The sequence below is a fragment of the Nylanderia fulva genome, unplaced genomic scaffold (assembly GCF_048542155.1).
Source record: "Nylanderia fulva isolate GAGA-0341 unplaced genomic scaffold, ASM4854215v1 Scaffold25, whole genome shotgun sequence".
NCBI lineage: Eukaryota > Metazoa > Arthropoda > Insecta > Hymenoptera > Formicidae > Nylanderia > Nylanderia fulva.
Genome location: NW_028190314.1, coordinates 855,065 through 882,484, shown reverse-complemented (window position 1 = coordinate 882,484; position 27,420 = coordinate 855,065). Strand labels below are relative to the sequence as shown.

The 27,420-nt window shown below is 32.7% G+C and overlaps 4 protein-coding genes across 4 annotated transcripts in view; 2 read left to right on the top strand and 2 right to left on the bottom strand.

Annotated features, from left to right (window-relative positions):
• LOC114941137 (uncharacterized) overlaps positions 1 to 12,258 on the bottom strand; it is a 29,940-nt gene extending 17,682 nt beyond the window's left edge. The window contains exon 1 of the mRNA XM_029316028.2: positions 9,868 to 12,258. Coding sequence (XP_029171861.1) covers positions 9,868 to 10,035 — 168 coding nt within the window. The 5' untranslated portion in view covers positions 10,036 to 12,258. The remainder of the gene's footprint in view (positions 1 to 9,867) is intronic.
• Positions 1 to 27,420, top strand: part of Bre1 (E3 ubiquitin-protein ligase Bre1) — a 77,821-nt gene that overhangs the window by 39,172 nt on the left and 11,229 nt on the right. The gene's annotated exons all lie outside the window — the stretch shown is intronic.
• LOC146722961 (uncharacterized) lies at positions 23,327 to 25,503 on the top strand. Its single transcript, XM_085483442.1, has 5 exons — positions 23,327 to 23,628; positions 23,707 to 23,883; positions 24,231 to 24,456; positions 24,721 to 24,913; positions 25,133 to 25,503. Exons 1-5 carry the CDS (start codon positions 23,513 to 23,515, stop codon positions 25,255 to 25,257), a joined length of 837 nt encoding a protein of 278 aa, XP_085339568.1. The 5' UTR covers positions 23,327 to 23,512; the 3' UTR covers positions 25,258 to 25,503.
• Positions 26,114 to 27,389, bottom strand: Mpp6 (M-phase phosphoprotein 6). Its single transcript, XM_029315962.2, has 3 exons — positions 27,122 to 27,389; positions 26,952 to 27,052; positions 26,114 to 26,699 (listed from the first exon to the last, which is right to left on the bottom strand). Exons 1-3 carry the CDS (start codon positions 27,167 to 27,169, stop codon positions 26,375 to 26,377), a joined length of 474 nt encoding a protein of 157 aa, XP_029171795.1. The 5' UTR covers positions 27,170 to 27,389; the 3' UTR covers positions 26,114 to 26,374.

The window sequence follows — 27,420 nt, the reverse complement described above, 5'->3', positions numbered from 1 at the left end:
TGTATCGAATATTTTGTCTCTTATTTCTCTCCTTTCTATAATATATTTTTGGTATTATAATTGGATAAATCTTTTTGCCTGAAAAAGGAAAGAAGACTAACGGTTTATGAGAGCTCGCCTACGCTTTTCCAGTCGCAATATATTGTATTAACTAGGCCTCTGCCTTCGCTGCCTTAACATACCGTTACGACTTACTTACTTTGCACGATCCGATAATGCGTGATCGATAATGCGAGTCAAAAATTTAACAATCCCGAAGGGGTTGACTCGCGACCGGTTACACGCGAGATGAGGAAGGAGGAATCTGTCGGAAATCTGGATTTACGAGCTTCGCACATGCACACACATATATATATATACACACACGACGGATTTTCTCTGAGAAAGAGAAGAAAAGGAAATCTAAAAATTCTCAAAACCGGTCGTTAATAATAACGGTACTTGATCGTGGAACGCAAAACTTCTATCTTAACGCTCTTTATTGCATTGAATTCGCTTTATTTTATATTATGTGCTATTTACTTTAAAATCTGAATTCGAGATTCAATTGTCAAAATATTTAATAGTCTATATTAAATATTATTTCTCATTAAAAAATGATCGATTCCCAAGAGTTCAACGAGAAATCTCTATAGCTGAAGTAAAATATTGGATAAATATAGTAAAGCTAATTTTTCATCGAAATATGTGCCTTCTTATCGATTTTTTTATCAAGACGAATCTCATAAATTTCCATGACAGCTCCCTATATTTCATAAATTCTTCTCTGATGTATTAATAACTATTTGATTCATTCTGCTTTAACTAAATTACGTATAAAAAAATCTCTACATACACACACACTTTATACATTTTAGTTGTGAATTTGTCGAATTTAAATACAAGATTTATATCGCTCCAATAAAAAAAAGGATACGAAACATGTCGGAAGAATTGTGAAGAGTATCAGAAAGCAAAGAGAGATAAATATTCTGAAAAGCACTTTATCCGCTCCGTCTTACAAAGAGGTTATTTGCGTAAATTCGCCAATTTATTTCACCCGAGATTGAAATCGGAGCGCGACTTGTTGATTCTCTCGCATCGTGTTCGAATAAATCGATAAAGATAAATAATAGGTACATTTGCATTTAATTTTGTAGAGCGAGAATTGGAGGATATACCGCGTCAGAGGTGTAACGTTAGGAGGATTCCGTTCGAACAGAGAGCTATTCCGATGATTTGCATGTGGAAGCGATTCGAATAACGTGCCGGGAATATCGCCGGACCACGCGATTGAATTAATTGCCATCGTTGATCGCGGATGATACTTGCCGGAGATAAAATACACTCGCGCGCGCAACAACTTTCTTAAAAGGCCAACGTATATTTGCGAGCAATTACGATCGATCGATATCGCGTATTAAATTTTCCAGTGATATGTTTGCGATATATATTGTATATATATGTATATATATATAAGAGTTTTAACAAGGCTCTGTAATATAAATATAAATTTAACGTATAAGACGGGCAACAAGAGCCAAATCGCGGATGACAATGCGTTATCCTAACGAAGCTAAATAATTTTTCGTTAGAAATAAATACCGGTGCACAAGGCACCAAATTTTTACTTGGACACGGCCAAGATTTTAAATATGAAATAATCTCATATTTTGAGATTTAATTTCAATACCCCTTTAACCCCCTTACGGAAAATAAATAAATGAATGCAAGAGAAAAATATAGATCCGAAAATCGCTGAATCGGGAATCGAACCCGAGACCTTTCGCTTGCCGGGCGACTGCTCTTCCAGCTGAGCTATTCAGATCCTTTCGATTCTATACTTTTCTCTGTTATATATATTAATGTTGGTAAACAAACGCATTTTTTAAGCCAGCGTGTATCAAATATAAGAGTTTTAACAAGGCTCTGTAATATAAATATAAATTTAACGTATAAGACGGGCAACAAGAGCCAAATCGCGGATGACAATGCGTTATCCTAACGAAACTAAATAATTTTTCGTTAGAAATAAATACCGGTGCACAAGGCACCAAATTTTTACTTGGACACGGCCAAGATTTTAAATATGAAATAATCTCATATTTTGAGATTTAATTTCAATACCCCTTTAACCCCCTTACGGAAAATAAATAAATGAATGCAAGAGAAAAATATAGATCCGAAAATCGCTGAATCGGGAATTCCCGATTATTTTCCGTAAGGGGGTTAAAGGGGTATTGAAATTAAATCTCAAAATATGAGATTATTTCATATTTAAAATCTTGGCCGTGTCCAAGTAAAAATTTGGTGCCTTGTGCACCGGTATTTATTTCCAACGAAAAATTATTTAGTTTCGTTAGGATAACGCATTGTCATCCGCGATTTGGCTCTTGTTGCCCGTCTTATACGTTAAATTTATATGTATATATATATATATATATATATATATATATATATATATGTTAACAGTTAACGAGTTGAGTCGCTCTAAGCGAAATAGAATGGGACCAGGATTTCTGCGAAGAAAAGAAAAACCGTGAGAGATTAATACCGTGCAATTTAATCATACAGTACATGTATGTATGTACGTGTACATACACGTATCTATAATCATACAGTGTGTAGCATGTACAACATTTTATCGTCTATTTGTACTACCAGTGGCTTTCCCGTGATTTCAATTGATTTCAAGTTGATCTTTTTTTTTAACAACGTCTCTCTTGAATGTTCTCCGAGTGTCTCTTCTCTCGTTCAAACTTGAAAGATATAATTTTTCTTTTAGCTCAATTATATATACATAATTATTTAGAGTGTTATTTGTTCATGTTTTCTATTCACGTGTTCCTTTGCGAGCACTTAAAGATTCACAAATCTATATGAGTTCATAAGCAAAAAGCCACGCAAATATGCGATGTGTGTACAAGATATTGGAAAAAATTTAAATTCTTGGGTCTAAAAAAACAAAAATATTGAAAATCAACGATCTGGTGAATTCGATGATGCGGAGTGAAAGGTCCCTCATCGACGAGTGGACATTATATTGAAGGTTCAAGGGTTTACCGTGTAGAAGAGAGAGCCACTTTTCTACAATGCGTTGAATTAATATCCCGTTACTAAGAGCTATCGCGCTGCTACTAATAGACAGCTCTTGGACGGCCCTTTCTTCCTGAACGAACTGAACGACTATTATCTTCAATTAGCTTTCTCTATTAATGTCTAGTCTATGTGCATCGCGATCATTGAAAGGGCAGCTACAAATTTATTACGCACTACTCGATAAGATAATTCTATCTAATTATTATTCCATCGCTATCAAACATCGTCTCGTAAAATATTGGATATTTTAGGAATTTTCTCAGAGAACTAGCAGTGTTGAATATCTGACATATCTGAATTATATACTTATAACAAATCAATCAATCATATTGTATTTTTCATAGTACAAATTTCTGCAAAGCAAATAATTCTTTAAAATTTTATTTTTAATGTATAAATCATTAAATACTTCTAATGTGATAAAAATGAGTGATATTTTATGTTAATTCGATGACAATATTTTCTATGTTATTTTATATAATATATTTCTTAAACAAATTTTAAGTATGCACATATTTGACACGCGTAATCTTTTCACTAATATTATAATTAATTTTAAAAAACTAAAAAATTAAGTTATATATATATAAAAAAACTATTGTTTTTAAAAACAGAAATAAACAAACAAACCGAATTGATTCCTTAACGAAGTATATTTTTCTTACAATTTAAAATCCTTTTATTTATATCAATTTCAACCTTTTTAATTTCTCTTCTTCTTCTTCACGATGATCTCGTGATCTTTGTCGTCTAATTAATGTTTTATGCCCGCTTTATTTAATTAGCATTTTGGAGCACGTGGACGGGAAACATCGAGATTAAAATATATAGATGTGTCATCGCGATGTTCTGCCGTTATATCCTGCCTCCTCTATGTGTGTCATCGTTAATGACTCGTAGTTCATTACAATAATCTTGGTTGATTAATGTGAATCGAATGCATAAACAGACATCGTCATATTTTTATGTGTTAACGGAAAAATTCTAGAAGAGATTGTATATACAATATATTTCCAGTCATATTTCTTTCTCCTTTGCTTCCTGATTGTTTTGATGTACGATCTCGTTAATAGATGCATAACTTAATTTAACAAGTAACTTTGTCTCATAAATATGGCTTTACATCTTAATTATTTAAATAAATATTACTGAGAAAGTGTAATGTTACTTTTTCGAAAAATGCCCACGTATTTATGTTTAAATTTTTTAAGCGTTTAAAATGCTTCGAATTAATTTTAAAATTAATTATAAAATTAGTGAATATGTTATATATAAAATAACAAAATATTTATCACATTGAATACAATTATTATGAAATAATTATATAAAAAAAATTATATTGTTGAATTGACGAAACATTATATGCAATTTTAGAACACGTGTTAAAAAACTTGTCTTACTAATAAAAAGAAAATACGCACGACGGAAGAGATGTTTTTTTTTAATCACGAGACGATATACGTCAACGATATACGCGGTACACGTGTCGATGTCGTATCTCTCGATTGACGTATGCAATACATGCTGACGTGGAATATTGATCCTTCCTTTCAAGTTACGATAATCTTAATTAAGCAATATGCGATATCGTACTACTCCGGCCTCTTTAATGATGGAACTATAAGACACATTTGCTCTCGTGCGGTGCCTTACAAAAAAATTTACACGGAGGTACCATAATCTCGTCGCTACAGAAAGCCATAATTTCTCATCGTGCGACGTTTAAAAGCTTTTTGTTTTTATTAAAGACTTCTGAAAATAAACCATTGAATTCTTATGCACGTTTGCACAACTGGTACATGCCGATACATATGTGCAATGTATATCTTGCCAAGACATTTATTTTTTTTTAATAAAGAAATATATATATATATATATATATATATAATTGTTACGGATTATTCGCATATTATTTTGTTAATATTTTACAATTTTTTTGTAAGAATATATATCGTTAATTGTTACATTTAAATAACTTGCGGATATCTAAATTAAAATCGAGAATTGTTTATTACAGTGAAATCCAAGCAATGAAAGTAGCGATAAAAGAAAATTTACATACAACATAATTTATGTATGAAAATTTTTATGGGATATTTATGGGATTATTTTTTTACGTTTTTAAACTTTCACTTAGCTGGCTAAAAGAAATTTGTAAACTCATACTATAAATAATTTTTTACTAATTATTTAATTTCTTGTTATAATTAATAATTATGCTACAGAAATAATGAGTAAATTTTTAAACTTTATTATTTTATACATATAAAACCTATAATAGTATATAAAAATTAATTTCTCAATTTAATCATATAACTGATAATTATTTTCTTAATATACATTTTTTTTACACAAAACAGTATTAATATTTAATTGTTTTCTTAATCGATGTGTTTAAGAATATTTATAACTGATAAAGAATCTTTAATTGCTGCTTTTGTTATTCGATAATAAATAAATAAATTTTGGTTATTATATATCTTCAGCAGTAAAAGAAAATCTAATTTGTCAAAATTTCAAGTAATAATTATTCTTTGTAAAAGACGATGATTTCTGGAATTAACAGGTAATAAAGGAAGATATGATAAGAAAGACGAAGCTAATAATTGTAAAAAAAATAACTCGTAGAGCCGTTAATGTTAACGAAAGACCGTAAAGGAACTATAAAACACCGTGGAAGAAACAGACGAAATACTTATAAATCGCGTAAATCATTTCACAAATTTGCACAGTCATAGCAAATATATATTTATATTTAATATAATATTTTTAAATAAATTAAATTAAATATAATATTTTTATCAACTCTTTTCGACATAATAATTAAATTGAATATAAATATTCAATTAAATTGTATGCTAAAATAAGACAAAATTGAATAATTATGATTGTAATTTATGATTTGAAATCTTTTAAAATTTTCCTTAATATTCTTCAAAATTTTCATATAACATATAATATATGAAATATACAATATATTATATTCGATTGTTTTAAAATTTTATAAAATTTCTCACTGTTAAAAATATAATGTATTGAGAATCTTCACTCTAACAATAATATGTACTTTCTCATTTATTGTTTGTACGATTGTAAGAATTAATGCTTTGCTAATATTAGTCGCACTAATTGGAATACATATGGTTTTCCACGCTCGTCGAGATGTAAAAACTAAATATTAAGAGCTAGTAGTGCGCAATCAAGTTCACACAAATCACGCAATACATTTCATAATGACGAATTTGTTCAGCATTTATAATTGCTTTCTGCAATTTCTTGTTAATCTAATTTATATAATTAATGTCACAAAAGAATGTTACATTTTCCGAATGCCTTATAATTTCAATTTGAAATAAAAATATACGTGTTTACACATGTTTATATATACATGTGCAAATGCATACTCATAATTATGTACATGTATTAATCAGATTGCTCGTGCTAATTGGACTAACACGTGAATTCTTTTTTCCTAATTTTAAAATGACGCAAGAACGACATTCGCAAATCACGTAATTTATTTCATAATGAGAAGCTCGTTACGATATCGCGACTGAATCACGGACCTTTCTAGCAATGTGTATTCTTTTTTCTCTCTCAATTTTTTCGCGATGTTTGTTCAAAGTGAAGCATTTTACTGCGTGAAAACAGTTATTAGGGCAAACTGTTACAAAACCGGATATCAATTCTTTACGATCCTCATTAACGGACTAATTGTGCGTAACGTGCGTCAATGCAAGGCCGATTTTGAATGGTAAACAAGTTCGAGATTTTTCTATATGCACATTTTAATTCTTTTGAAACTGTAAGATAATATTTTTCTATCTTTATTGAACAATGTAATTCTTGTGCTAAAAAGAATAACATAGAATTTATTTTAAAGTAACTTTCTCGATATAAAAGAAATTAATTTTAATTATATTCTTTTTTGAATAATTAAAATTTTAAAAATATATATTACATATACAATAATTTAATGTAAAAATATTACTATACTTTACATTACAATTTTTTTTGAAATGTATAATAAATATAGTATATAGAAATTATTTTTTTTTATTTCTTATTCAAGCTTTTAAATTTAAAATTTATATACATCTTTACGCAATTTTCGAAAAACCTTGATCTTTAATTGAAAATTTTACCATGCATGTTTTGAATTATTTATCTCGCTATTATTTCTCTTCCGCGTCTTGTTTACGGATCAATTTAATTATTTCTTTCTCTCTTCCTGCGGAGGAATGTAACAAAAAGTAGGAATCTCGCGTGGAAGAAACAGGGTCAACTAGGTCAAGTGGTAATAAATCGAAACGCCGTGACTCGGGAATCCGCGAATGGCAGTACCGGAAAGACGCACTCTGCTTGTTCCGCGTACGTTTCAAGAACCGCAAAAAGGTTGCCTAGTATCGTAGAAATGTGTCGTGTGCGAGATTTATAGAATCAAAGGTCCGGGAATCTTGTGTCGTTGAAGTTCAGGTTACCTTATTTGTGTTGTGAAACCAAGATTTCACGGACTCCTCCTTTTTTTAAACTCAAGTGACTACACGTATGTGTATATTTATTTTGTTGTTTTCAATATATATATAATTGATCGTTAAAATAATGCTTTCGATTAAATATTAATCGGCATTATTAGTATTTATAAAAATAATTGCATATAATAAAATATACGAGGAATGCAGAAGTTGCATGCGCGAAGTTGCGCGATTAAATATATCTTTTTAATAATGAGCAGAAGACAAAAGTGAGATCAGAATCGATTTTCAAATTTCAATATTCTAGAGAAATACGAGAAATTTGTCTTTCGGTCATTCCGATTGCTCATAGAGTTTAGAAAGCGTAATTCGTGGCACGAATTCGTGGCAGCGATGCATAATTGAGAATTTTCACGTGGCTGACGCGCGACATTACTTTGTAATTGCTCGAGTGCATCGGAATTTGTTTTTCTCGGTTTTCCTTTCGTAACGTGATTCTACTCACGTAAAACCATGCTTCGCAAATATTTCACACAGTAGCGAAAACAATGAAACATAAAAAAAAATCCATAGATTTAAATACATAAGAAATTATCAAAAGAAACACCGAAAGAGACTGTATAATAACTAATAATTATTCGATAATTAAATCCCCTTGAGGAATAAAATATCTGAAGGAAAAAAATTTTTTGAAGGAATTATTTAGGCGAATAATAGATTTTTTGAACAGTTTTTAAAAATTGTTTACAATTGCATTCTCTCTTAAATATAGATATAATACCTTTAGACAGAAAAGTCTCGATATAAAATCGAATAAAAAAATGTTTCCCTCTCGAAAGAGACACATATAAAGATTGAGGGATATCGTAAAGAATAAAACAGTTCGTTGCAAAAATCTGCATTACCTGTCTCATTAATTTTGAAACATAAGAAAAAATCCCATAAATTTAAATACGTAAGGAATTATCAAAATAAAAAACACCGAAAGAGACTGTATAATAACTAATAATTGTTCGATAATTAAATCACTTTGAGGAATAAAAAATCTGAGGAAAAAAAATTTGAAGGAATTTAGACGAATAATATAAAATCGAATTTTTAAAAAAATTTCTCTCTCTCGAAAGAGATACGTATAAAGATTGAGGGATACCTTAAGGAGAATAAAATAAAGAGCCCGTTGCTGCAAAAATCTGTATTACCTGTCTCGTTAATTTTTCGTTCGTGTGCCGATCTGATGACGCAATGGTTTAACGATCGCGCAACTCGAGGTCGCAAAGTACATCGTAACGTAACCGGCGCGATTTTAAGAAACTATACGAGAGTTGTTGCGACGGTATCTCTCGCATTATCTTTATTTCCGTGTAACATAATTCGACGGTATTATAAACGCTCGTCTCTCAACGCCGGCAGTACAATCAAATATATACGTATTTATATTATTGCAGCAAGCAAAACGGCAGTAAGCGAACATCCGCCGCAAAATGCACTTGCATTCAAGTGCAAGATTAACAACTCCTCGTCGTTTTTTTACGTCCGACAACCAACCCGCTAATTAAACGGCAACGCGAGCCACGTTCTCCTTTATTGCGCCTTTTATTATGGCTGAGAGGGTAATTAACAGCATAATAAGAGCTTCTTTCTCTCTTTTTCTCCCTTGGCTGCGAAATACTCGAAATGTGGTAAGAATTTTCATAGATCGCCTAGTAAATCCGATGCAATTGCTTTCTCGCAGTTCGCACTTGTTATTAATCCGAGATAAACATCTATTTCAAAATTTCTAATCCGATACTATTAACTGTGAGTAAAAATCTGTTTCTATGTTTTTTTTATAATTCATAAAATTATATACGTCATTAAGATAAATAGATAGCACATGGAGAAAAACCTGTGACTCAGAGTCGATCTCACCCAGCGAAACTTTAAACTCATTTAATTATTGCGATAAGAATATACCTATATGCGTGTCACTTAAAACTTAAAAATAACAATCTAATAAATGACTTTGAACACTGAAAAAGAAATTGATTAAATTAATAAATATTTATTTCAATACTGCCTAATGTATCATTTATTTGAAACTAATAATATTGATTTGATGTGAAAAAATATTTATTTGATAAAAAAATCCTTTTAAAAACAGATAAATATTTATTTGTTAACAAATAAATAATTTATTTGACAGTATTGAAGTAAATATTTATTATATATATAATTTAATAATTTTTTTTCCGTGAAGTAAATTATTCTCTCGTTCTTTCGTGTAAATGCTGCAATTAGCTGAATTAGAAATTAGACTATGATTTCCTTTACTGACCTGGAGATAAGGACTCGCCGCTGATAAAACCAGACGATGCGCGAGGAATCTCTGGCCTCCTGGACAACACAGGGCCACATCGGCGAATCTCTGCGACAGCATAGCCTCCTTCAGAATGTCACCGACATCCGGCGGCCTTCCGGAAACACGAATCACCTCTCCCATCATGCTCTATCCGGTGCGATAAGCGATCGCTCGCGAAAATATACGCATTTCCCGACTTCGAAGGAATCTTTCAACTAAGAGTTCACTTGCATGTATATAACTTTGCGGCACTCGCGGAAACACGATATCTTTACTTCGAAAGTTTTTAGCACGACTGTTCCCGACGAATCGACCTTGTTCATTCTACATAATATCTACCGGCTTTCACGTGAATCCATCCTTCGGGGAAGACACGAGGAACTCTTGCACTCGCGTATCAATAAATTCGAGCGAAAATCGACTTTTATCTCCTCAATTAAGCGCGATCATTCACGTTCGTGAATATCATTTCTTTTTGGCCGTCAAATATTTACAGCGGTGTAGAATGTATTTAATTGCAGAATCAATGGAAATATCTTTATACAAGAGGGAGTCGACGAATTTTCTTCTCTCGAGACGAACTCGTGCTCGGAAAGCGCGCGATCGATCTTTTTTCGAGAATGACACTTTGTTGACTCTGTCGTGTGGCACTGAATTATGACCGTGCGATCATCGGCATTTGTCAGCGATAACGGTGTTGGCATTCGCTGTCACATCGTCATCGCGAGATTTATGATCGACTGCGTTTATTTTCGACTGTCCTCCCATTCGCTTCCCTCACCGTTAAAATCCTCTAGCAGATTGGCCCGGTCGAATTAATATATCGTAAATCATCCCGTTCAATCTCGCGCACATTAATTAATCTCGTTGCCTTATCGCGTGTTCCCCATCTAAGGTCTCGGCACGACTCGAAAAAATTCGTGAATATTTTTCGTAAATTCCTGCCTCCTCTGACGCACATTAAATTTTACCTTATATTATATTACGATAAATTTGAGGAATTTCTTTTAGAACTTGCCGCTCTCAATTTTTTCGAAATAATTTATTAATTGAATTTTCATTAATTTGCTCTTTAAATAAATTACGTACACTCTCTCTCTATCGCAAATGACGCGCATTTCACAAGCACGCAATTAGTTATTGATTAACACGTGTCTATATATCTCTTGTTGTGATTCTTCCATGAGGTAAAGAGCTTCCGTTAATCAAACACTCTTCCGTCGTCGTTTCTCAATCTGGTAAGACAACTCCGAGACTCCCGAGTCTTTCTTTCCGCAATCGGTCACCGTTTAATCGAACACCTCCGTTTAATCGCGGCTGCGCAATATTAAAGACGATAATTTTGTTGAGAATGCCGTCGGACGAGTCAGTCGATTCAGTGACAAATTTATTTACGTCGCTCGAACGGAACATTTATCTGCCGATCGATCCGCCGCAGGAGTGTCTTTTAATAAGCCTCGACGATCAACCAGCTCTTTCTCGTAGATGACAGCTCTTCGATCATCGCCGAGGAACTCGAGATTACTCGAGAGGACGTTCACTTTCTTCAAGATGCGCGGAGATCCTTTGAATTTCCAAGCGATCTTTGGTTTTATTGGTGTGCGGCGATTATCATCGATTGCGATCGAAAGTATTGTTGTTTACTTTACCGTGTAATGTATCGTGACGCATCACATTTTCATTTCTTACAAAGTATCTTGCAAATCACGCACGATCGAGTGATCTCAGGGATGTTTTTGAATCGGAAAAAATAACAAGGAGTGAAATTTTTTCTGATTTTAATTAATTAAAATCAATAATTAGCAGACCAATTGTTGTATCGAAAATGTTCTTCCGCTTCTTGAAAATTGATACCGCAAAATTTTTCCGGATCAGTTCGATTTAATAATTAATTCTCGTGATTAGATCAGTCCGATAAGTCACAATAATCTTATTGATCGATGGAGATTTATTTTATTAAAATAAATTTTTGACAGTGTCTCCGTCCGTCTGACAATAATTAAACGAGATCTGCATATTATCCTCAAGGTTTGTTGCATTTATCTGCAGAGACAGATATGTCGCGACGGTCGCTTCATCGATTTTGGAAGAGAATCCGGGAGATTCGCGATTTTCGAGTCGCATTGCAAAATGTACCCGCGAAATTCTCTCGACATATCAGTCTCGTTCTCCCTTAAGTTATCCGGTGTCTTATGAGTCTCTTTTTTGCTCTGTCTCTCTTTGGCGAATCGCGCTCGCGGCGCTCACACGAGGAGAACCCGTCGCTGAACGATTCAGCTGGGCGACTGCCACCTGAAACGCTCAGGTGAGCAGAGACCACCTCTGCCACCGCGAGAGTGGTCTCTCCGGAGAGACGGAGAGTGTACACTCGCAGGGAACTCCTCCCATGTCTCTCGCTACACTATTCCCCTTCTTCCTCTTCCTTTCGGAATCACCTGCATTAATATTTATTCCGCGCGCATATGTGCACATATGATTATATTACATATTATTATAAAAAAGTTGCTGGTTGTTGCTGAAAATGTTGCGTCTTCACTGGAGCAACAGTGAGCAAGTTTTTATTAATGTTCCATGTTTCTGAAAAAAGTTGCTGGTTTATACATGTGTATTAAACTGTATCCTTACTGGAGCAACAACCAGCAACTTTTTTCAGAGACATGGAACATTAATAAAAACTTGCTCATTATTGCTCCAGTGAAGACGCAACTTGTGACATTTTCAGCAACAACCAGCAACTTTTTTAAGAAACATGAAATATCAACAAAGTTGCTCGTTGTTGCTGCAAGGAGGACGTAGCTTGTGAAATTTTCAGCAACAATCAGCAATTTTTTAAAGAAATCTAGAACATCAACAAAAAATTTCTTGTTGTTGCTGCAGGGAGGACGCAGCTTAGGAAATTTCAGCAACGAGTAGCAACTTTTTTTAAGAAACATGAAACATCAATAAAATGTTGCTCGTTGTTGCTCCAGTGAGGATGCAGCTTATGAAATTTTCAGCAACGACCAGCAACTTTTTTAAGAAACATGGAATATCAACAAAGTTGCTCGTTGTTGCTGCAGGGAGAACGTAGCTTGTGAAATTTTCAGCAACGATCAGCAATTTTTTAAAGAAACCTAGAACATCAACAAAAAGTTTCTTGTTGTTGCTGCAGGGAGGACGCAGCTTAGGAAATTTCAGCAACGAGTAGCAACTTTTTTTAAGAAACATGAAACATCAATAAAATGTTGCTCGTTGTTGCTCCAGTGAGGATGCAGCTTATGAAATTTTCAGCAACGACCAGCAACTTTTTAAAGAAACATGGAATATCAACAAAAAATTGCTCCAGTGAAGACATAACTTTACATCCAATATTATATGTATATTGTTGTTTTGATATGACGTTGATAAAATACAAAATATTGACACGAGCTGTTTCTCTTACTCGGCCGTAAATGATTAACGTCAGTTGACAATTTTGTACATATGTATATTTGCACGTTTATTTGAAACCCCATTTGAAATATTTAGCACGAGTACACATTTCAAATATATCTAGATGCCTCTAGATAGAGAAACTTCAGGTAACTTATAAACTGAAATTAATTTTTTTTTTTTTTATACATAAAGCGAGTAAACCGTACAATATTTTAAAATATATTATTTTTTAACGAATTATTCTATTTTTTCTATTTATTTTTATAAATTAATAATAAGCGATAGTTACTGCTTTAAAAACAAGTGCATATTTATACTCACTTTTCCAAAATTATTTTTGTTACTACATAACATAAGAAATGATACTTGAAAAATGGTTAAGAGAGAGTTCTTCAAAATTTCAAATATATATTTCACAAATATACGAATTTCTGATAATTCTTTTAAAATCTTCTTTACAAATAAAAATGATAAAATACATCAATGATTTTTAGACAAACTATCACAGAAATAGACTGAAAATATAAAAACTCAAAATTTATCTCTGTCGCGTGACTTGATACTGTGATACTTTTTTTTAGAAATTGCAGACGAATAAATTGAAGAGATCTCAAGTTGTTTGACGTTGAAATAAATTGTAGCGCAGAGTATAGATGAAATATATCTGGCATTCTAATACACCTGGCATTCTAATTCCGATACAGGATGATTCATATACCTTAATTTATTATAGAGGAAGAGAGGAAACACAACATACAAAAACGCAATCCAGAAAATTGCTGTATATACAACTGTATATACAAATTTCTATTCTTTTATCTAGAGTCAATAAAAATCAATACTTTTTAATGTTAATATTAAAATTTTTATTTTAATATTATCCCTAATATCTTGTCTTACTTTTATAAACCAAAGAAGAAGTAAAGAAAAGTAGAGAGAGAAAAAGAAAGGAAATAAGGAAAATGATACGATGATTATTCGATAGATTTCAAATTTTGTATCTGTCGATATAACAAAAATACATTTGCCTGTTATTTGAAGCACCGTGTACACCTTATAGGATCCTATCGTTGGTAGAAAGGTGAACTAAGCAGAGAGAGAAGCAGGAGTATCAAAAGCAACGCGCGGGAATTCGTGTGCTAATGTCAGCTGTCAGTGAGTTAAACGGATAATCGTTAACGCTTTATGTTTATAATCGTCGGTATGGCATAATAAGAGAACATCGAAAGAGCGAACGGCGATCTTGCGAGATAGCGATTTTTTATTGAACGCGATATCGCGCACGGACAGCCCATTTATCGAGCATAATTGACTAATATCATAACATTGAGTAACACATTCTTAATTAATACTGGCGGACATTTTCATATTATGTTAAACTTAAAACTCTTTAAGAAAAAAAAAATTTTTAATCCAAGATATTCTAAAGTGAAAAATTTTTAATAAAATAAAAACTTTATGTCAGTTTCTAATATAAATATTTTTTTCTATATATAAATATTTTTTTTTTTTTTAATATTCGTGAAACTAAGAATATATAAATCTAGAAAGATTCCTTTATATAGGCCTTAGGCGAAGGTAAGAATTTAAGGACCAAGAAATCTAAGTATGCAATCAGACATTCACGAAAGTGAAAAGTTCGGAATTATGAAACGGACTCGTGTGAATGAAAGAACCCTACAAGATATGTACTCCGATATGCGAAATTTCATTTCGATATCTGACATAAGGTATCGCATTTCTGCAAATTTTTATAATTTTAATTATGGCTTTTGCATTGCGAAAAAAAAATTTTTTGTAAGTCAGGCGGGTCGAATCATTGTAAGCTGCAGTATTTCTTACAATTCCTAATGAAACTAGACATTACACCTGTCCCAATACAGTAATCACGTAATGCATGTTTCGTAATGTGTGTGCTTCTGAGAATATAATCATATATTATTAATCTACCATTAATGCATTGAAGCTACTCGAGTAAGCTTAAATATGAACTACTGATTTAACATCAATTTATATACATATATCCAAACAGCTAAACGAGTTAGTAACCGGTTTCCCATCTCTTTGTCTATATACATTTCTATTGAGGTGTCCGACAAAAAAGAAAATCTATCAAAAAATAAATCTATCAGAGATCAAATTAATAATCGAAATGTCCGTTCTATTCTATACTTGTCAAACACGCATCATTTTATTAATTTTTTCTGACTAAATTTGATTCTATATCTGAAAATACGTTTAATTTTTATTACCCAAAACTTCAAGATAAAAAAATTAAAATAACAATTCAATATAGGAATTATATGTCGAAAAATCATATTTTTATATTTTAATTTTTTATTTTACATTTTGCATGTTATATTTGCGAAAATCTTCCAATACAACACGGTGATATATTGTCGCGCAAATTATTTCGTGACAAAAACTCTGCAGAAGATTGCGATAACGAAACTCGCACACATATCTACAACCTTATCTGCTAAGAAGAATGTAAATCGACGCGATACCGAATTAGTAAGCAGTGTCTAAGATAGAAATGACATATCGTCGGATATCATTAGCTCGGTTTCCTTGATTCTAAAATTACAGCGATAACGGCCCCAGATGAGATCGCGTACTGATTGTATAAGATATACGTTTATATGTATACATATCATATTTCTACATACCATAAATGGCGAATTAATACCTTCTCCTTATTTATAGCCGTACTTTTTTTTTACCTGACAATTACACGTTTTGTTGCGTGAATGTATCTTTATCGCAGGCTGCCGCTTATCTGATTAATAAATTCTGTTGTGAGTTTATTTTACGAAATTTTATGAATATATGTAAACTAGAGAACTCTTCGATAGATTAAATTTATATAATTTTTTATTAAGAAAAAAATATACATACGCTGTAGCAGCAAAACTTGTCCTTTTATTCGCCAGATAATTTAATATTACGTCAAGTTAGGTCACTTTTAAACATTATTATTAAATAAAAAGCAGTACAGTAGTGAAATTATGAAAAAATATTTAACAGAGGCGTTTGCTTTCTCTCTTCGGAAGAATTTCTTCACTCTTCACTCAAATTCCTCAGAGCGAAGGTAATGGCGTGCCATTTTCAAGATAACTCACTCAATAACCGGTTAATGCGGCCTTGTTTAAAAAATGCTGACATTATCTAAGCTGTTAATCTAATTGATGGTAATACAAAGGTTCCATTAACGTTACGTTTCGTGCGTTTGTGCAAGTTCGGTCACGTTGATTATAGACACGTGAGAACGACGCTACTTCCGGTCATATCTCAAGAGCACGATGAAGAGAAATTGATCTCTCTCCGTCAAATTGATGAACCCAGCTTGTGAACACGTGATGACGGATGGTGATGATGGAAGGCAGGCATTGAAGTTGCTGCCGCTATTTCGAAGTTCTCTTCTTCAAGAGCGATACATTATAACGGCACAATCGTAAAGGTCGAAACGAACATCTTCAAGATATCGAACACGTCGAACTGGCGATGCCGTTTATCTTTTTAAGGAACCGTGAAAGAACTCTGCGCGGAAGAAGAGTTATGAAAGTTCTTTGATTATTGATCGATCTTCTATTGAAAATCTATACTGTATTAGAACTTTTATTATTTGAATTAAATCAAAATACGAGATATGATCTGAATAATATAATATTCAATAGTTGCCAAATATCCTCCATGTGACAAATAGATGAAATAAAATGGTAAATAAAAAAAATTAATTTACAAAAATTTATGAAATTTAATATTTTATTTTCATATGCTTTTACGCTTTAATGTCTTGTGTTAAAAAAGATTTGATTCTGATAGCAAAAGAAATATAATAAACCTGGAGTGTGGAAACTTTGACACATCAAAGTTGTGATTTTAAAAATAGATGAAGCAATTCGAATTTTATTTTCGGATATCATTAAATATATGGCCCGAAATCGAACGCTGCAAAATATTGGATACAATTGATTTTCGCTCAATATCATAAAAAATACTAAGTGAAAGCAATATCAAGACACGTTACCGTGCACCTCGCGATGTACCTTATCAGGGTCGTGATAATTATGCGAACGGTTCTCGGATCGATTGGGCGAAAGGAAATTGTCCACAATGAAACGAACAATGATCGAAGACTTTGTAGCAGAGATCAGTCGCGGACTTCATGTCGACCTACTTAACTGCAATAATAGAGTTAACATTTCGAGAAGATAATTGAAAAATTCTTCCATCTGGCATAGTTTTCCTGTTCCTGATTTCTCTCTAAAAGTACGTACTTACGCCGCGAGCAGTTTTAATTTTTAATTCTCCCTCCCATTCCCAAAAAAGAAAAAATAATATATCTATGAGTGCAAAAAGATATGTAATATACATAATTCTAAAAATATTTTTCTTTTTCTTAATTTTTTTATTCTTAAAGAGTATCTTTACAGATTTATACATTTTTCTTTATTTATTAAATTAAAATTAAATTTAAAATCACAACCTAAATATCTACGTGTACGTCTCTCTATATTTTCACACGCTTGACAGAAAATGTGCTTTTCTTATCTTCGTCAAATTGAAATTTAATTTCATTTAATTTGAAGTTTAATTAAACTAAAAATTTTTAAATTTCACGAAAAAAATCGAAATTGAATTTAACGTCAAACTTCAATATCTACGCGTGTGCACAAGCCTCTTTTAATTTCTCTACGCAACATGTTCTCGGAATGAACAGTTTCAGTCGAACACGTTTCGCGTCGAAAGGGGCGCACGCAGCAATGTAGCTTCGTGCTTGCTGTACCGTAATTACACCTGCTGAGAGACTCTCGGGGAAATGACGCGTTCCGCAATAAATCTACGACGTATAAAACAACGGGGCCTCTTCTCCCGCGCACGTTAGAATTCGACCCGATTCCGAAGCCCTCGCGTCTTGAAAGAAACGAATGTTATTCGCATGAATAAAAATCCCATCGATCGCGGACCGAAACACAGAACGGGAAACGAACGACACGACACACGACACGGCAAACAGACAACGTTCGCGCGCCGAACACACGCTGCCCGTTTCGCCGGGACACGCGTTCGCCACCGCTAAATCCATTGCTAAATCCATTAGCACGTGGAGAGAGAGAACGTCGTTTTCCAGACTGGTTATCGGGCAAATATTGTTCCGAGCTCGGTTACCGTTTTACCCACTCGCGAGCTGACCCCGCTGACACTGTTTCGTATCACATGTTGTTGGCTGTCAGAGGTTCCCAAAAAGAGCGACCTTTCTCCCTCTTTTTTCTCCAAGACACGAAACAGCAGGCTTCCCGCGCATTTTTTCGTAAACAGAGAAACGTCGTGTAAAATGCAGATTTTGTGTCATGAAGATCAATTTTATTTCATTTCTTCACTGTGTCAAACTTGTATCTCTATACGAAGAATATCGAAGATTTGAACTTTGATAGATTTTATATCGATCTGTATTTTATGTTAAAAATAATATTAAAAAGTTAGGAAATAATACCTATATATTAATAGATAATAAAAATATTGAATTACTGCACTGAAAAAAATATTAAATTAAATGTTTAAAGTGATTTACAATAAATCATTTCACGATTTTATTTAATCTTCTATTCGTGTCCTTCATCTCTCACGATTTATTAATACATTCAGAATATTAAGTCAGATTGCGAGCTTACTCTGGATCCTGAAATCGTGTCTATATATAGAGTATAATTAAATGCAATTGAATGTAATCAAGAACCTTGAGGTTTATTTAATCCAAGAAGCAATAAAATAAAAACGGCTGTCTCTCTCTCTCTCTCTTTTCTTAATGACATATATTTTCTGAAAATAAAAGTAAGTTTTGGGGTCAGGAGAGAAATATCGACTCTCTAATATACGTTCGAATATTTCGTTTCGTCTATTTCAAAATTAGAAGTATACTACGTCTGATGCGAAGCATCACGCGATATGCGGATCGGTTCTTATCTTCTCTGGCAAATATATAATTTCTTCCGTGGTTTATTATTACTCTCACTTGTGCAGTTTGGGAACTGCTGCTTTAAATGAAACGCAACGAGCGCTCGTTCGCCGTTTAGCGCTTCTCTCTTTACACGAGGTTGTAACTTAAAAATCCCGCGCACAGCTGGGCGTGATATCGAGTGTCTTCGAGTCTGAGATCTCGGGCTTTTCTCTCGTTGCTTTAAGGATACGATTTCTTTTCTCTCTCTTTCTCTTCTCGCAGACATGATTCCCTCGAGAGATTCGTATCTTCCGCAAAAATATTTTACGAGAAAGAGATTTATCTCTATCCTTTCTTACCAGGAAAGTTTTTGTCAAGTAAAATATATATTTTATGCGCTTTTGCACGTATTTTTTCGTAAACAGAGAAACTTCGTGTAAAAAGTAGATTTTTTTTTTGTTATAAAAATAAATTTTATTTTATTTCTTCACTATGTCAAACTTGTATCTCTACAAAGAATCTCAAAAATTCGAACTCGATCGAGCTGTATTTTATATTCAAAATAATATTAAAAAGTTACGAAATAATATATTAATATACAATAAAAATATTGAATTACTGCACTGAAAAAAATATTAAATTAATAAACATTGATTTCAATATAGTTTCAAATAAATGATTTGGCAGTATTAAAATACTTATTCGAATACAATAATTTTTTTTTCCAATTAATCTCTGTATTATTGCGATTATGTGTGTTCGGAGAGATTTTTATTCCAGTTATTTGAATATTACTTATAATTATACATTGAATAACTTATTCTAAGGGATGATGGGAGGAAGGTGGACAGAACGGTGCCTTGTTTGCGCTTGATAAATGAGCGACGTTTTCTTCCGCGGTGTATCGGCGATGTTTGCTCGTCGTTTAATGCCGACGACAACCTAACTCAAATATTTAGCACGTACAAGACGAACAACAAGACCGTCTCTGCCTCTCTGCCGCGTCTCTTCTCTTCGTAAAAAAACTCTCGGCGACGCATGTTCCTCGTTAATGTAAAAAAAAAAAAGTAGAATGAACGCGTCGGATAAACCGGCACACGTTCTAAATTATTGGAGATCGATAGTCGTATAATCTGCGAATCGATCTTACATATACATAGTATTATCCTCTATTTTATTATTCTGTCTCGATTCTGCAAAAGCTATCTGTTACATAAATTTCTTATCGCACAATACTTCACGGAAATTAATGAGTCTGTCCTCGATCGCATCGAGGCGATTTTTTTATTTTATATATTATATATATTATTTATACTGTAAATAATACATCCTTTTTTCGGTTTAACAATGCTTGTAGAATATATTAAATAAATTTCTGATTCTAACATTCTATTTAATATTCGTTATACTGGCCTGTTTTACTATATTGATTGTTAGTACATCTTTTTTATTGTTTATATTATGTATGCTATAAATAGTACATTTTTAATTTTTGATATCATTTATACTATAAATAGTAACATGTAGCAATTTTTCTCCCCGTATTGATAATTTAAAAAGGGCGAATTTTGAATTATGTCATTGTCGCAGCAAATGAATACAAAATAAAAAAATTCTTTTTCTCGTTATCGTTATCATGCAGCAATGAAGCGGTGCCATCTCTTCTAACGAAAAATACAAAAGTGGGCAATTAATTTCAAATTTCATTCGCGTGATGGCACTAATCGTTCTCCTCCAATCGCCGGATCGTGGGCTTTAATTGCCTTTCCAGGACAATTATGGAACAACCAGCCGAAGGGAGGGTTCAACTATCTCCAGGAAGGAAAGTCGCGTCGTGTGTGCCCTCGAGATTCGTATCGAGAGATCGATATCCCCCGGCCACCCTCGGACGCGATTCCAATCGCGCGCAAATTGTCCGTAATCTCGCGGTTCTCCTCTCTGCAAATAACACGTCGCGTCGCTGCGAGTGCGCAACGAGTGAGAGCGCATCCGCACTCTCGTTGTTTAACGGGGTACTCCCGTACTGGTTTTATTCGCGGTGCCGCGAATTGGTGCACGCCGCGCCTTTTGAGGAAACAAGTCGCCGATAGATAGTTACCGCTCTCGTTACGACGCGATCGCATTAAACGCAATCAGGATTTAATTATACATTGTGTGTACGGGCGGATCACGTAGGAGATTCAAGGAAGGAGTACGAACGGGATGGGCTCGCTCCTAAGCAAACGCTAATTGACTCGATGCAATTCGGAACGGATAGGTTGATAACGGAGCTTTATATAATCCTTTTCTTTTCCTCTCACTCTCTTGTACACCTCTCGTTTCGTCATGGAATTTTGCACGTCAAAATTATTAAACTGGTCGATTGTAAAAAAAGACTTGGAACAAAAAGATTTATTAGATATCATTCATTTTTTATGGATCTCTTAATAATTCAGCGCGCGAATGTGAAATTATTCAAAAAATTCCAGAAATTCCTGTTTTTATTCGTAATCTTCCTTTTGTCAAATGTAAGATGAAATTTCTGTTTCTCTCTCTCTTTATTATATTTAAGTATATCGTTTGTGTTGGAATTACGACTTATATAACTTTTCGCGAAATAAGTTTCTTTTTTTAAACTGATATTAATTCGGATTCGTATTGCATTTTTACCGTAAAACCAAATCGAGACAAAAAATATTTTGGAACAACACGAGTACCTGTCGTCCGATCGAGTCTGTGATTTCTTTTTCGTGTGCCGAAATATCAATGTTGCCCGGTGTAACGGTGTAACACGAGAGGTTTACGATGCGAATTTTATCGAGTTTGATTTTTTTTTATTTTATCGGCGCGGTCATCAGGTCGCAAATTTTTCGATCGTTTGCCCATCCTGCGGCGTTTTTTAAAGGGAAGAGCCGTTCAAGGCGAGCCACATGCTACCGCAATTAACGGTCCGGTATTTCATATGAGAAACAAGGCGAAACAATCGATATTATTGCATCATGGTTAACATGGCAGCGGCTTGCAAGAATATATTAAATCTCGGGAAAAAGGTGCAGCGAGCGCGAATTACTCTCCCGAATCGAGGCGCAGCTGTTAATGTAAAATAAAAATGTTACTTGTACGCATTTTTTTTATACATATATGGTAATAACATCTGTGTATAATAATAAGAATATTATATATGACGAATCATCTGGATGTTTACTTATAAATATGGTAATGGTATTCAAATTTTTGCCGCGTCACTTCTGTCAGCTGTCATCAGTTATCAGAACTCCTCGGATTTCGGTTCGAATTCTGCCGACATCGCCGAATGTTGAATATCACAGAATGTAATGAATGTCACAAGAGTTTATATGCTTTTTTTGTGGCAAAGTAACACAAAATCGATACAAAATCCGTCGTATTCGACGCGATGTCACTCATAGAATTCCAGTAGAAATCTAAGATCTTCTGATGTGACAGATAACAGCTGACAGAATTTCGTACTAGATATATTTTGTAAAATCCAGCTACATAATTTCGTATGTGTGTGTTGCTGGCTATTAATACAAACACACATAGACACACATATATATATACACATATAAGTAGAAAGGAAATACTAAATACCAGCAATTACGAACGCGCATAACTTATTCATTTTACGCTATTACGTAACGTTAACGCATGGTGATAATTAATGCGATAATTAATCGACCGCAAATCACACGCGGCGTGCAATAAGACACTTTAAACGCTGCAAATCCATCTTGGGAAACTAACACATCGAGATATACAAAAAAAAGCGAACAACTAACCGAACAACTTCATTTGATATATTCTTCGCGTATAACGTTACGTTGTCGGGATGCTAGGTATTCCGTTTCTATTCTATTGCAAAACTAGCATACGGTGTTTCGTTACATCGCATGTTATATAAGTGAAGGTGTATCGACAATAGGGTCAATCCCTTGTGGAGTGATTATTTGCGAAAGATAAGAGCGCTCCTTGAAAATTTTGATACCTCGAGGTGACATTTAAAATTATGCCTTGGGGAGAAAAATCTTTCCTCCAAAATTTGAATTTTAAAATTTTCAAAGTCACGACAAAGAACGTTTTTGGAATTCGTTTGCTAAAAAGTATATAAGTTATTAATATACATATATTTAATATATTAATTAATAACTTATATGTAGTTTAATTTAGGAAATTAAATAAATATTATAAAGCGTAAAATCCGAAACGTCATCTTTTCTATCTCGATTATTAATTAAGTAATATTTGTAATTTTTTGTGAAAAAGGCGATGAAACAAATAATTGAAATTAAGAAAAGAGCGACGATACGAGAAGATATTGCGTGTTCTTTGTACCGTAAATCGTATAATCATTGCGAGCCGCCAGTGGAACAAATTACAATAGAGTAAGCGATATAAGTTTGTAAGATTATAACTGTTTAAGCAATTCTCGGATTTTCTTCATATATTTGTTTGTGGACCAGATGCAAAAAGCCTGTCGATAAATCTGATAGATTTGGCGAACTCACGAAAGCTCAAACATTGGAATCGCGGATCGGAAAGAGAATTTTGACGTGGATTAATCATGAGCCAATTACGTTAGTCGATTGCCGACAAGCAGATTTCACGGAACGCACTAGATCATTTGTCGGACAAGTCAAGTAATCTTCTTTAAATTGCATCGCGCGTTATTCTCGTTGATATACATCTGTTTATTTATATTACACATGCTTAAATGGAAAAAGAAATCGTATAACACAAATTCCGCATATGTCATCATATAAATAAATAAATAAATTATCTTTAATAAAGTCTTTATAAAGTACAAACAGTATATTAATTATTTAACTTGCTTCTCTATATAGATTTATATTTTTTTGTCAATAAAATCTTTTTGTCTATAAAAATGATACGCTAAAATTGTTTAAATGATAAAAATACAAATAACGATTTCTTTTTTCAATAAATAAGAATTTAATTAATGATAAAAACGAACTTGTGATTTGAGGGATCCGAAAACATCGCGTCTTTACGCAGATGTTACACACGGTAAGAAGAATGTCAAAGACAAGTTTGACGCTTCGGATACTTTACGCAATTCCGATTTAAACGAGGAAACTCTTTTCTGGTGGCAATGTCTACGTGATTTAAGCAATTTCCGTCGAAACCTCAAGAAACGTATTCCGGAAGTGCCATTTTTGGATATAGGGGACGAATTGTCTCGTCTGGACCAAGTGCACACATATGTCAATTTATTAATATGTCCATAATATATCTATATATATCTATTTTTTTATTAATAACCGTATATCTTTTTTTTTATATTTTATTAACTATTATTTTACACACAGATTAAATTTGCTTTTTCGATCAATTGAATGTAAATTTCCACGCAAATTAAACATGTATTGATAGTTAATCAAACTAACCAATTGCAAAAATTTAAATTATATATTTTTTTTACAAATACGTAAAATCGTTATGAAATTATGATTCAGAAATATGTCGGAGTTCTACCCGAAAATAAAGTTTTCTCGATCTTCGAGAAATATCGTATATTTCCGAACAAGGAATTTCTCTCACCGTTGATGGATAAGTTACTGCTGCGCGAAGACGGAAATATTAATTACAGGAAATTGCTCAATCTCTTAAATTGGATATGCCATTTGCCCGTTTTGCCAAAGATAAAACGTGAATAAATTACAATAGCGTTTATATTTTTTTTCTCATACATACGCACTTCCTATAAGATCGATCAACTATAAAGTTATGGAAGAGAAATTTTTGTTTTTGAAATAATAATTAATAACAATTTTAATATATAAGTACTTTCAAAATCATATATTCCAATTCTTTAATTTGATTTATAACGACAGAGACAATTAATATTCAAATAAAATATTATTTTAGAAGCATTATTAGCGATTTCAGATTATATTACTACATACGCTGACAGCATAGGAAATGTTCAAGCAACCGGTAGCACGAGCAAGTATTCTTTTTTCATAATTTCACTCATTATGAGAATATCTTGATAAGTTTCTCAGGGGGCAAATAACTACTTGCAATTAAAATTTTTAAAAATATTGTAGAAATTTGCGCAGCTGGACTTCCATCTGTGAGATTGGATTTTGCAATGACAATGTTACCACGCGCTGGCGTATATCCGGTAAGGACAATTTAGGGGACCAAACTTCCATTCGTTGCTCGATATCGCCTAGCATTTTCACGAGATACAGCTTGACAATTATAGATCTTTTTAAGGTAGATTTCTTTTGTCTTACGTCGCAGCCAAAAGTTAATAGCATATTATTGTTGTGTGATGTATATTTTTACATTTAATTAAATTTAGACAATATTAAATTAAAATCGGAGCAAAAAATTTTTTATAAGAAAAGATTTTGTTAATTTGTTATATAGACTCGCGATAAGGAAGAAATGCGAGAAATTTTCCGGGGGATAGTTTCGACGTATTTTGGAAAGAAGGGCAGAAGAAAAATTGCACTGATGGTGTGTGCGTAGAAACATTTCGGGAATTACTCGCCGCGTCAAATTTCGTGACAAAGAAAATTACATGTGGATAAAAATATACAAACTCTTTGTCTTCTGTATAAAAAAAGCAAAAGGTGTTTATGAGTAAAAAAGTAAATAAATATATATGTATACGAAACATATATTCAAACAATTAATATCATACATAATTTATTCCTAACATTATAAAATAAAAAATGACACTCTAAACTAATAATATACGATAGTAATATTTTTATATTGATACTGATATTATATATTTGATATTTTTATATAATATTAATATAATATTATTATAAAAATATAAAATTAGTGCATACTAATATATGAACGCTAATTATAATATAATATAATATAATATATATAAAAATATTTATTTAACATAATGTAATACAAATTCCAACTGACAATTAGTTTATGATATCAAATTTATGTGTGCTAGTGTGTCAACTCCAATATTAGATGAAACTTTAAAGGGATATCATAAATAGTTTATGATGTCAAATTTATGTGCTAATTTCTATGCATTAATTTCTATGCTTATTATTATACAAAACATTTTATTAGTATACATAATTATTGTAATATCTATACAATAAAATTATTTACCAGATCATAGATTCAGTCCACTGGTTTTAGAAATTTTGGTTTCTTTTCCATTGGTTCATCTTTGCAGCCTGTTTTACTATGTTGCGATTTTCTGTAGGCTTTGTTTTGTGGCTTTCTGTGTGTCATAACATCAAACTTTGTTCGCATTTTTTGCCACTGGACAGTCATTTGCTCGTCTGATACATCCACTTCTTCCTTAGTCTCTGTTTGGGCTCGCTTTTCATTTTCTTTTGCTTCCATTAGTTTTTCTATCATCGGGTTCATCCCTTGAAAGCTTAATCTGCCTTCGATGAGTCCCTCACAGAAAATATAGCTCGGTTCCATAAAGAATTTCCCACTTAAACATAAAATATGAGATATTATTAACAATGATACTATCACTATTGATAAAATATTTGAATCTTAATAAAACATTTTAATATTTGCCTATTTTACACAATTTATAATTCCTGACAAAATTTCATTTATAATTATAAAAAATATTTGTAAAGTGAGCTCAAAAGACATCCTGAGATTTATTCGCATTATTATTATTAATTTATACATAAAATACTTCGATACTTGAATTAATAATGAAAAGTATACCTACGATGCTTCTTTCATGCGTGATGTCAGTGAGCTACCAAAGTACTCCTCTCCTTCCTGTTGAAACTGCTGTTTCTCCACTTTGTCCTTCGTTCGTTTCATGAACTGCACAAACAAGGTCATGCATCATCGTACATCAAAACTCTGTTACATCTTTCCTCTCTTTCAACTTACCTTCATTTCCAATATACTTTTTGACAGAGCTAACCTCTTCGATTCCATCTTTGATTTTTATAAAATACGAAGAAGATAAAACAAGCTAAAGATAATTAATTACTCGCGCAGAATTGATTATTTTAATGAAAAAGATATCACGCACGCGCGTACACGTGTGTGACAATAAAGAACACAGAATTTAAAGCAGTGTAAATTAGAAACAAGCACACGATACCCGGCGACTCGACTTCGCTACCATCTTGCCTCGATCGCAGCGCCATCTCGCGGCGAAACGTAGAATCAAGTCGATAAAGACG

What these genes read in the sequence shown, in the direction of transcription:
- LOC146722961 (XM_085483442.1), top strand. Translation starts at nt 23,513, where the DNA reads ATGAAACAAATAATTGAAATTAAGAAAAGAGCGACGATACGAGAAGAT. An exon ending in TCATTTGTCGGACAAGTCAA is followed by an intron (nt 23,884 to 24,230) that starts GTAATCTTCTTT and finishes TTGTGATTTGAG; the next exon opens with GGATCCGAAAACATCGCGTC. An exon ending in CGTTTTGCCAAAGATAAAAC is followed by an intron (nt 24,914 to 25,132) that starts GTGAATAAATTA and finishes ATATTATTTTAG; the next exon opens with AAGCATTATTAGCGATTTCA.
- Mpp6 (XM_029315962.2), bottom strand. Translation starts at nt 27,169, where the DNA reads ATGGAATCGAAGAGGTTAGCTCTGTCAAAAAGTATATTGGAAATGAAG. An exon ending in AAAGTATATTGGAAATGAAG is followed by an intron (nt 27,053 to 27,121) that starts GTAAGTTGAAAG and finishes TTGTTTGTGCAG; the next exon opens with TTCATGAAACGAACGAAGGA. An exon ending in TCACGCATGAAAGAAGCATC is followed by an intron (nt 26,700 to 26,951) that starts GTAGGTATACTT and finishes TTTATGTTTAAG; the next exon opens with TGGGAAATTCTTTATGGAAC.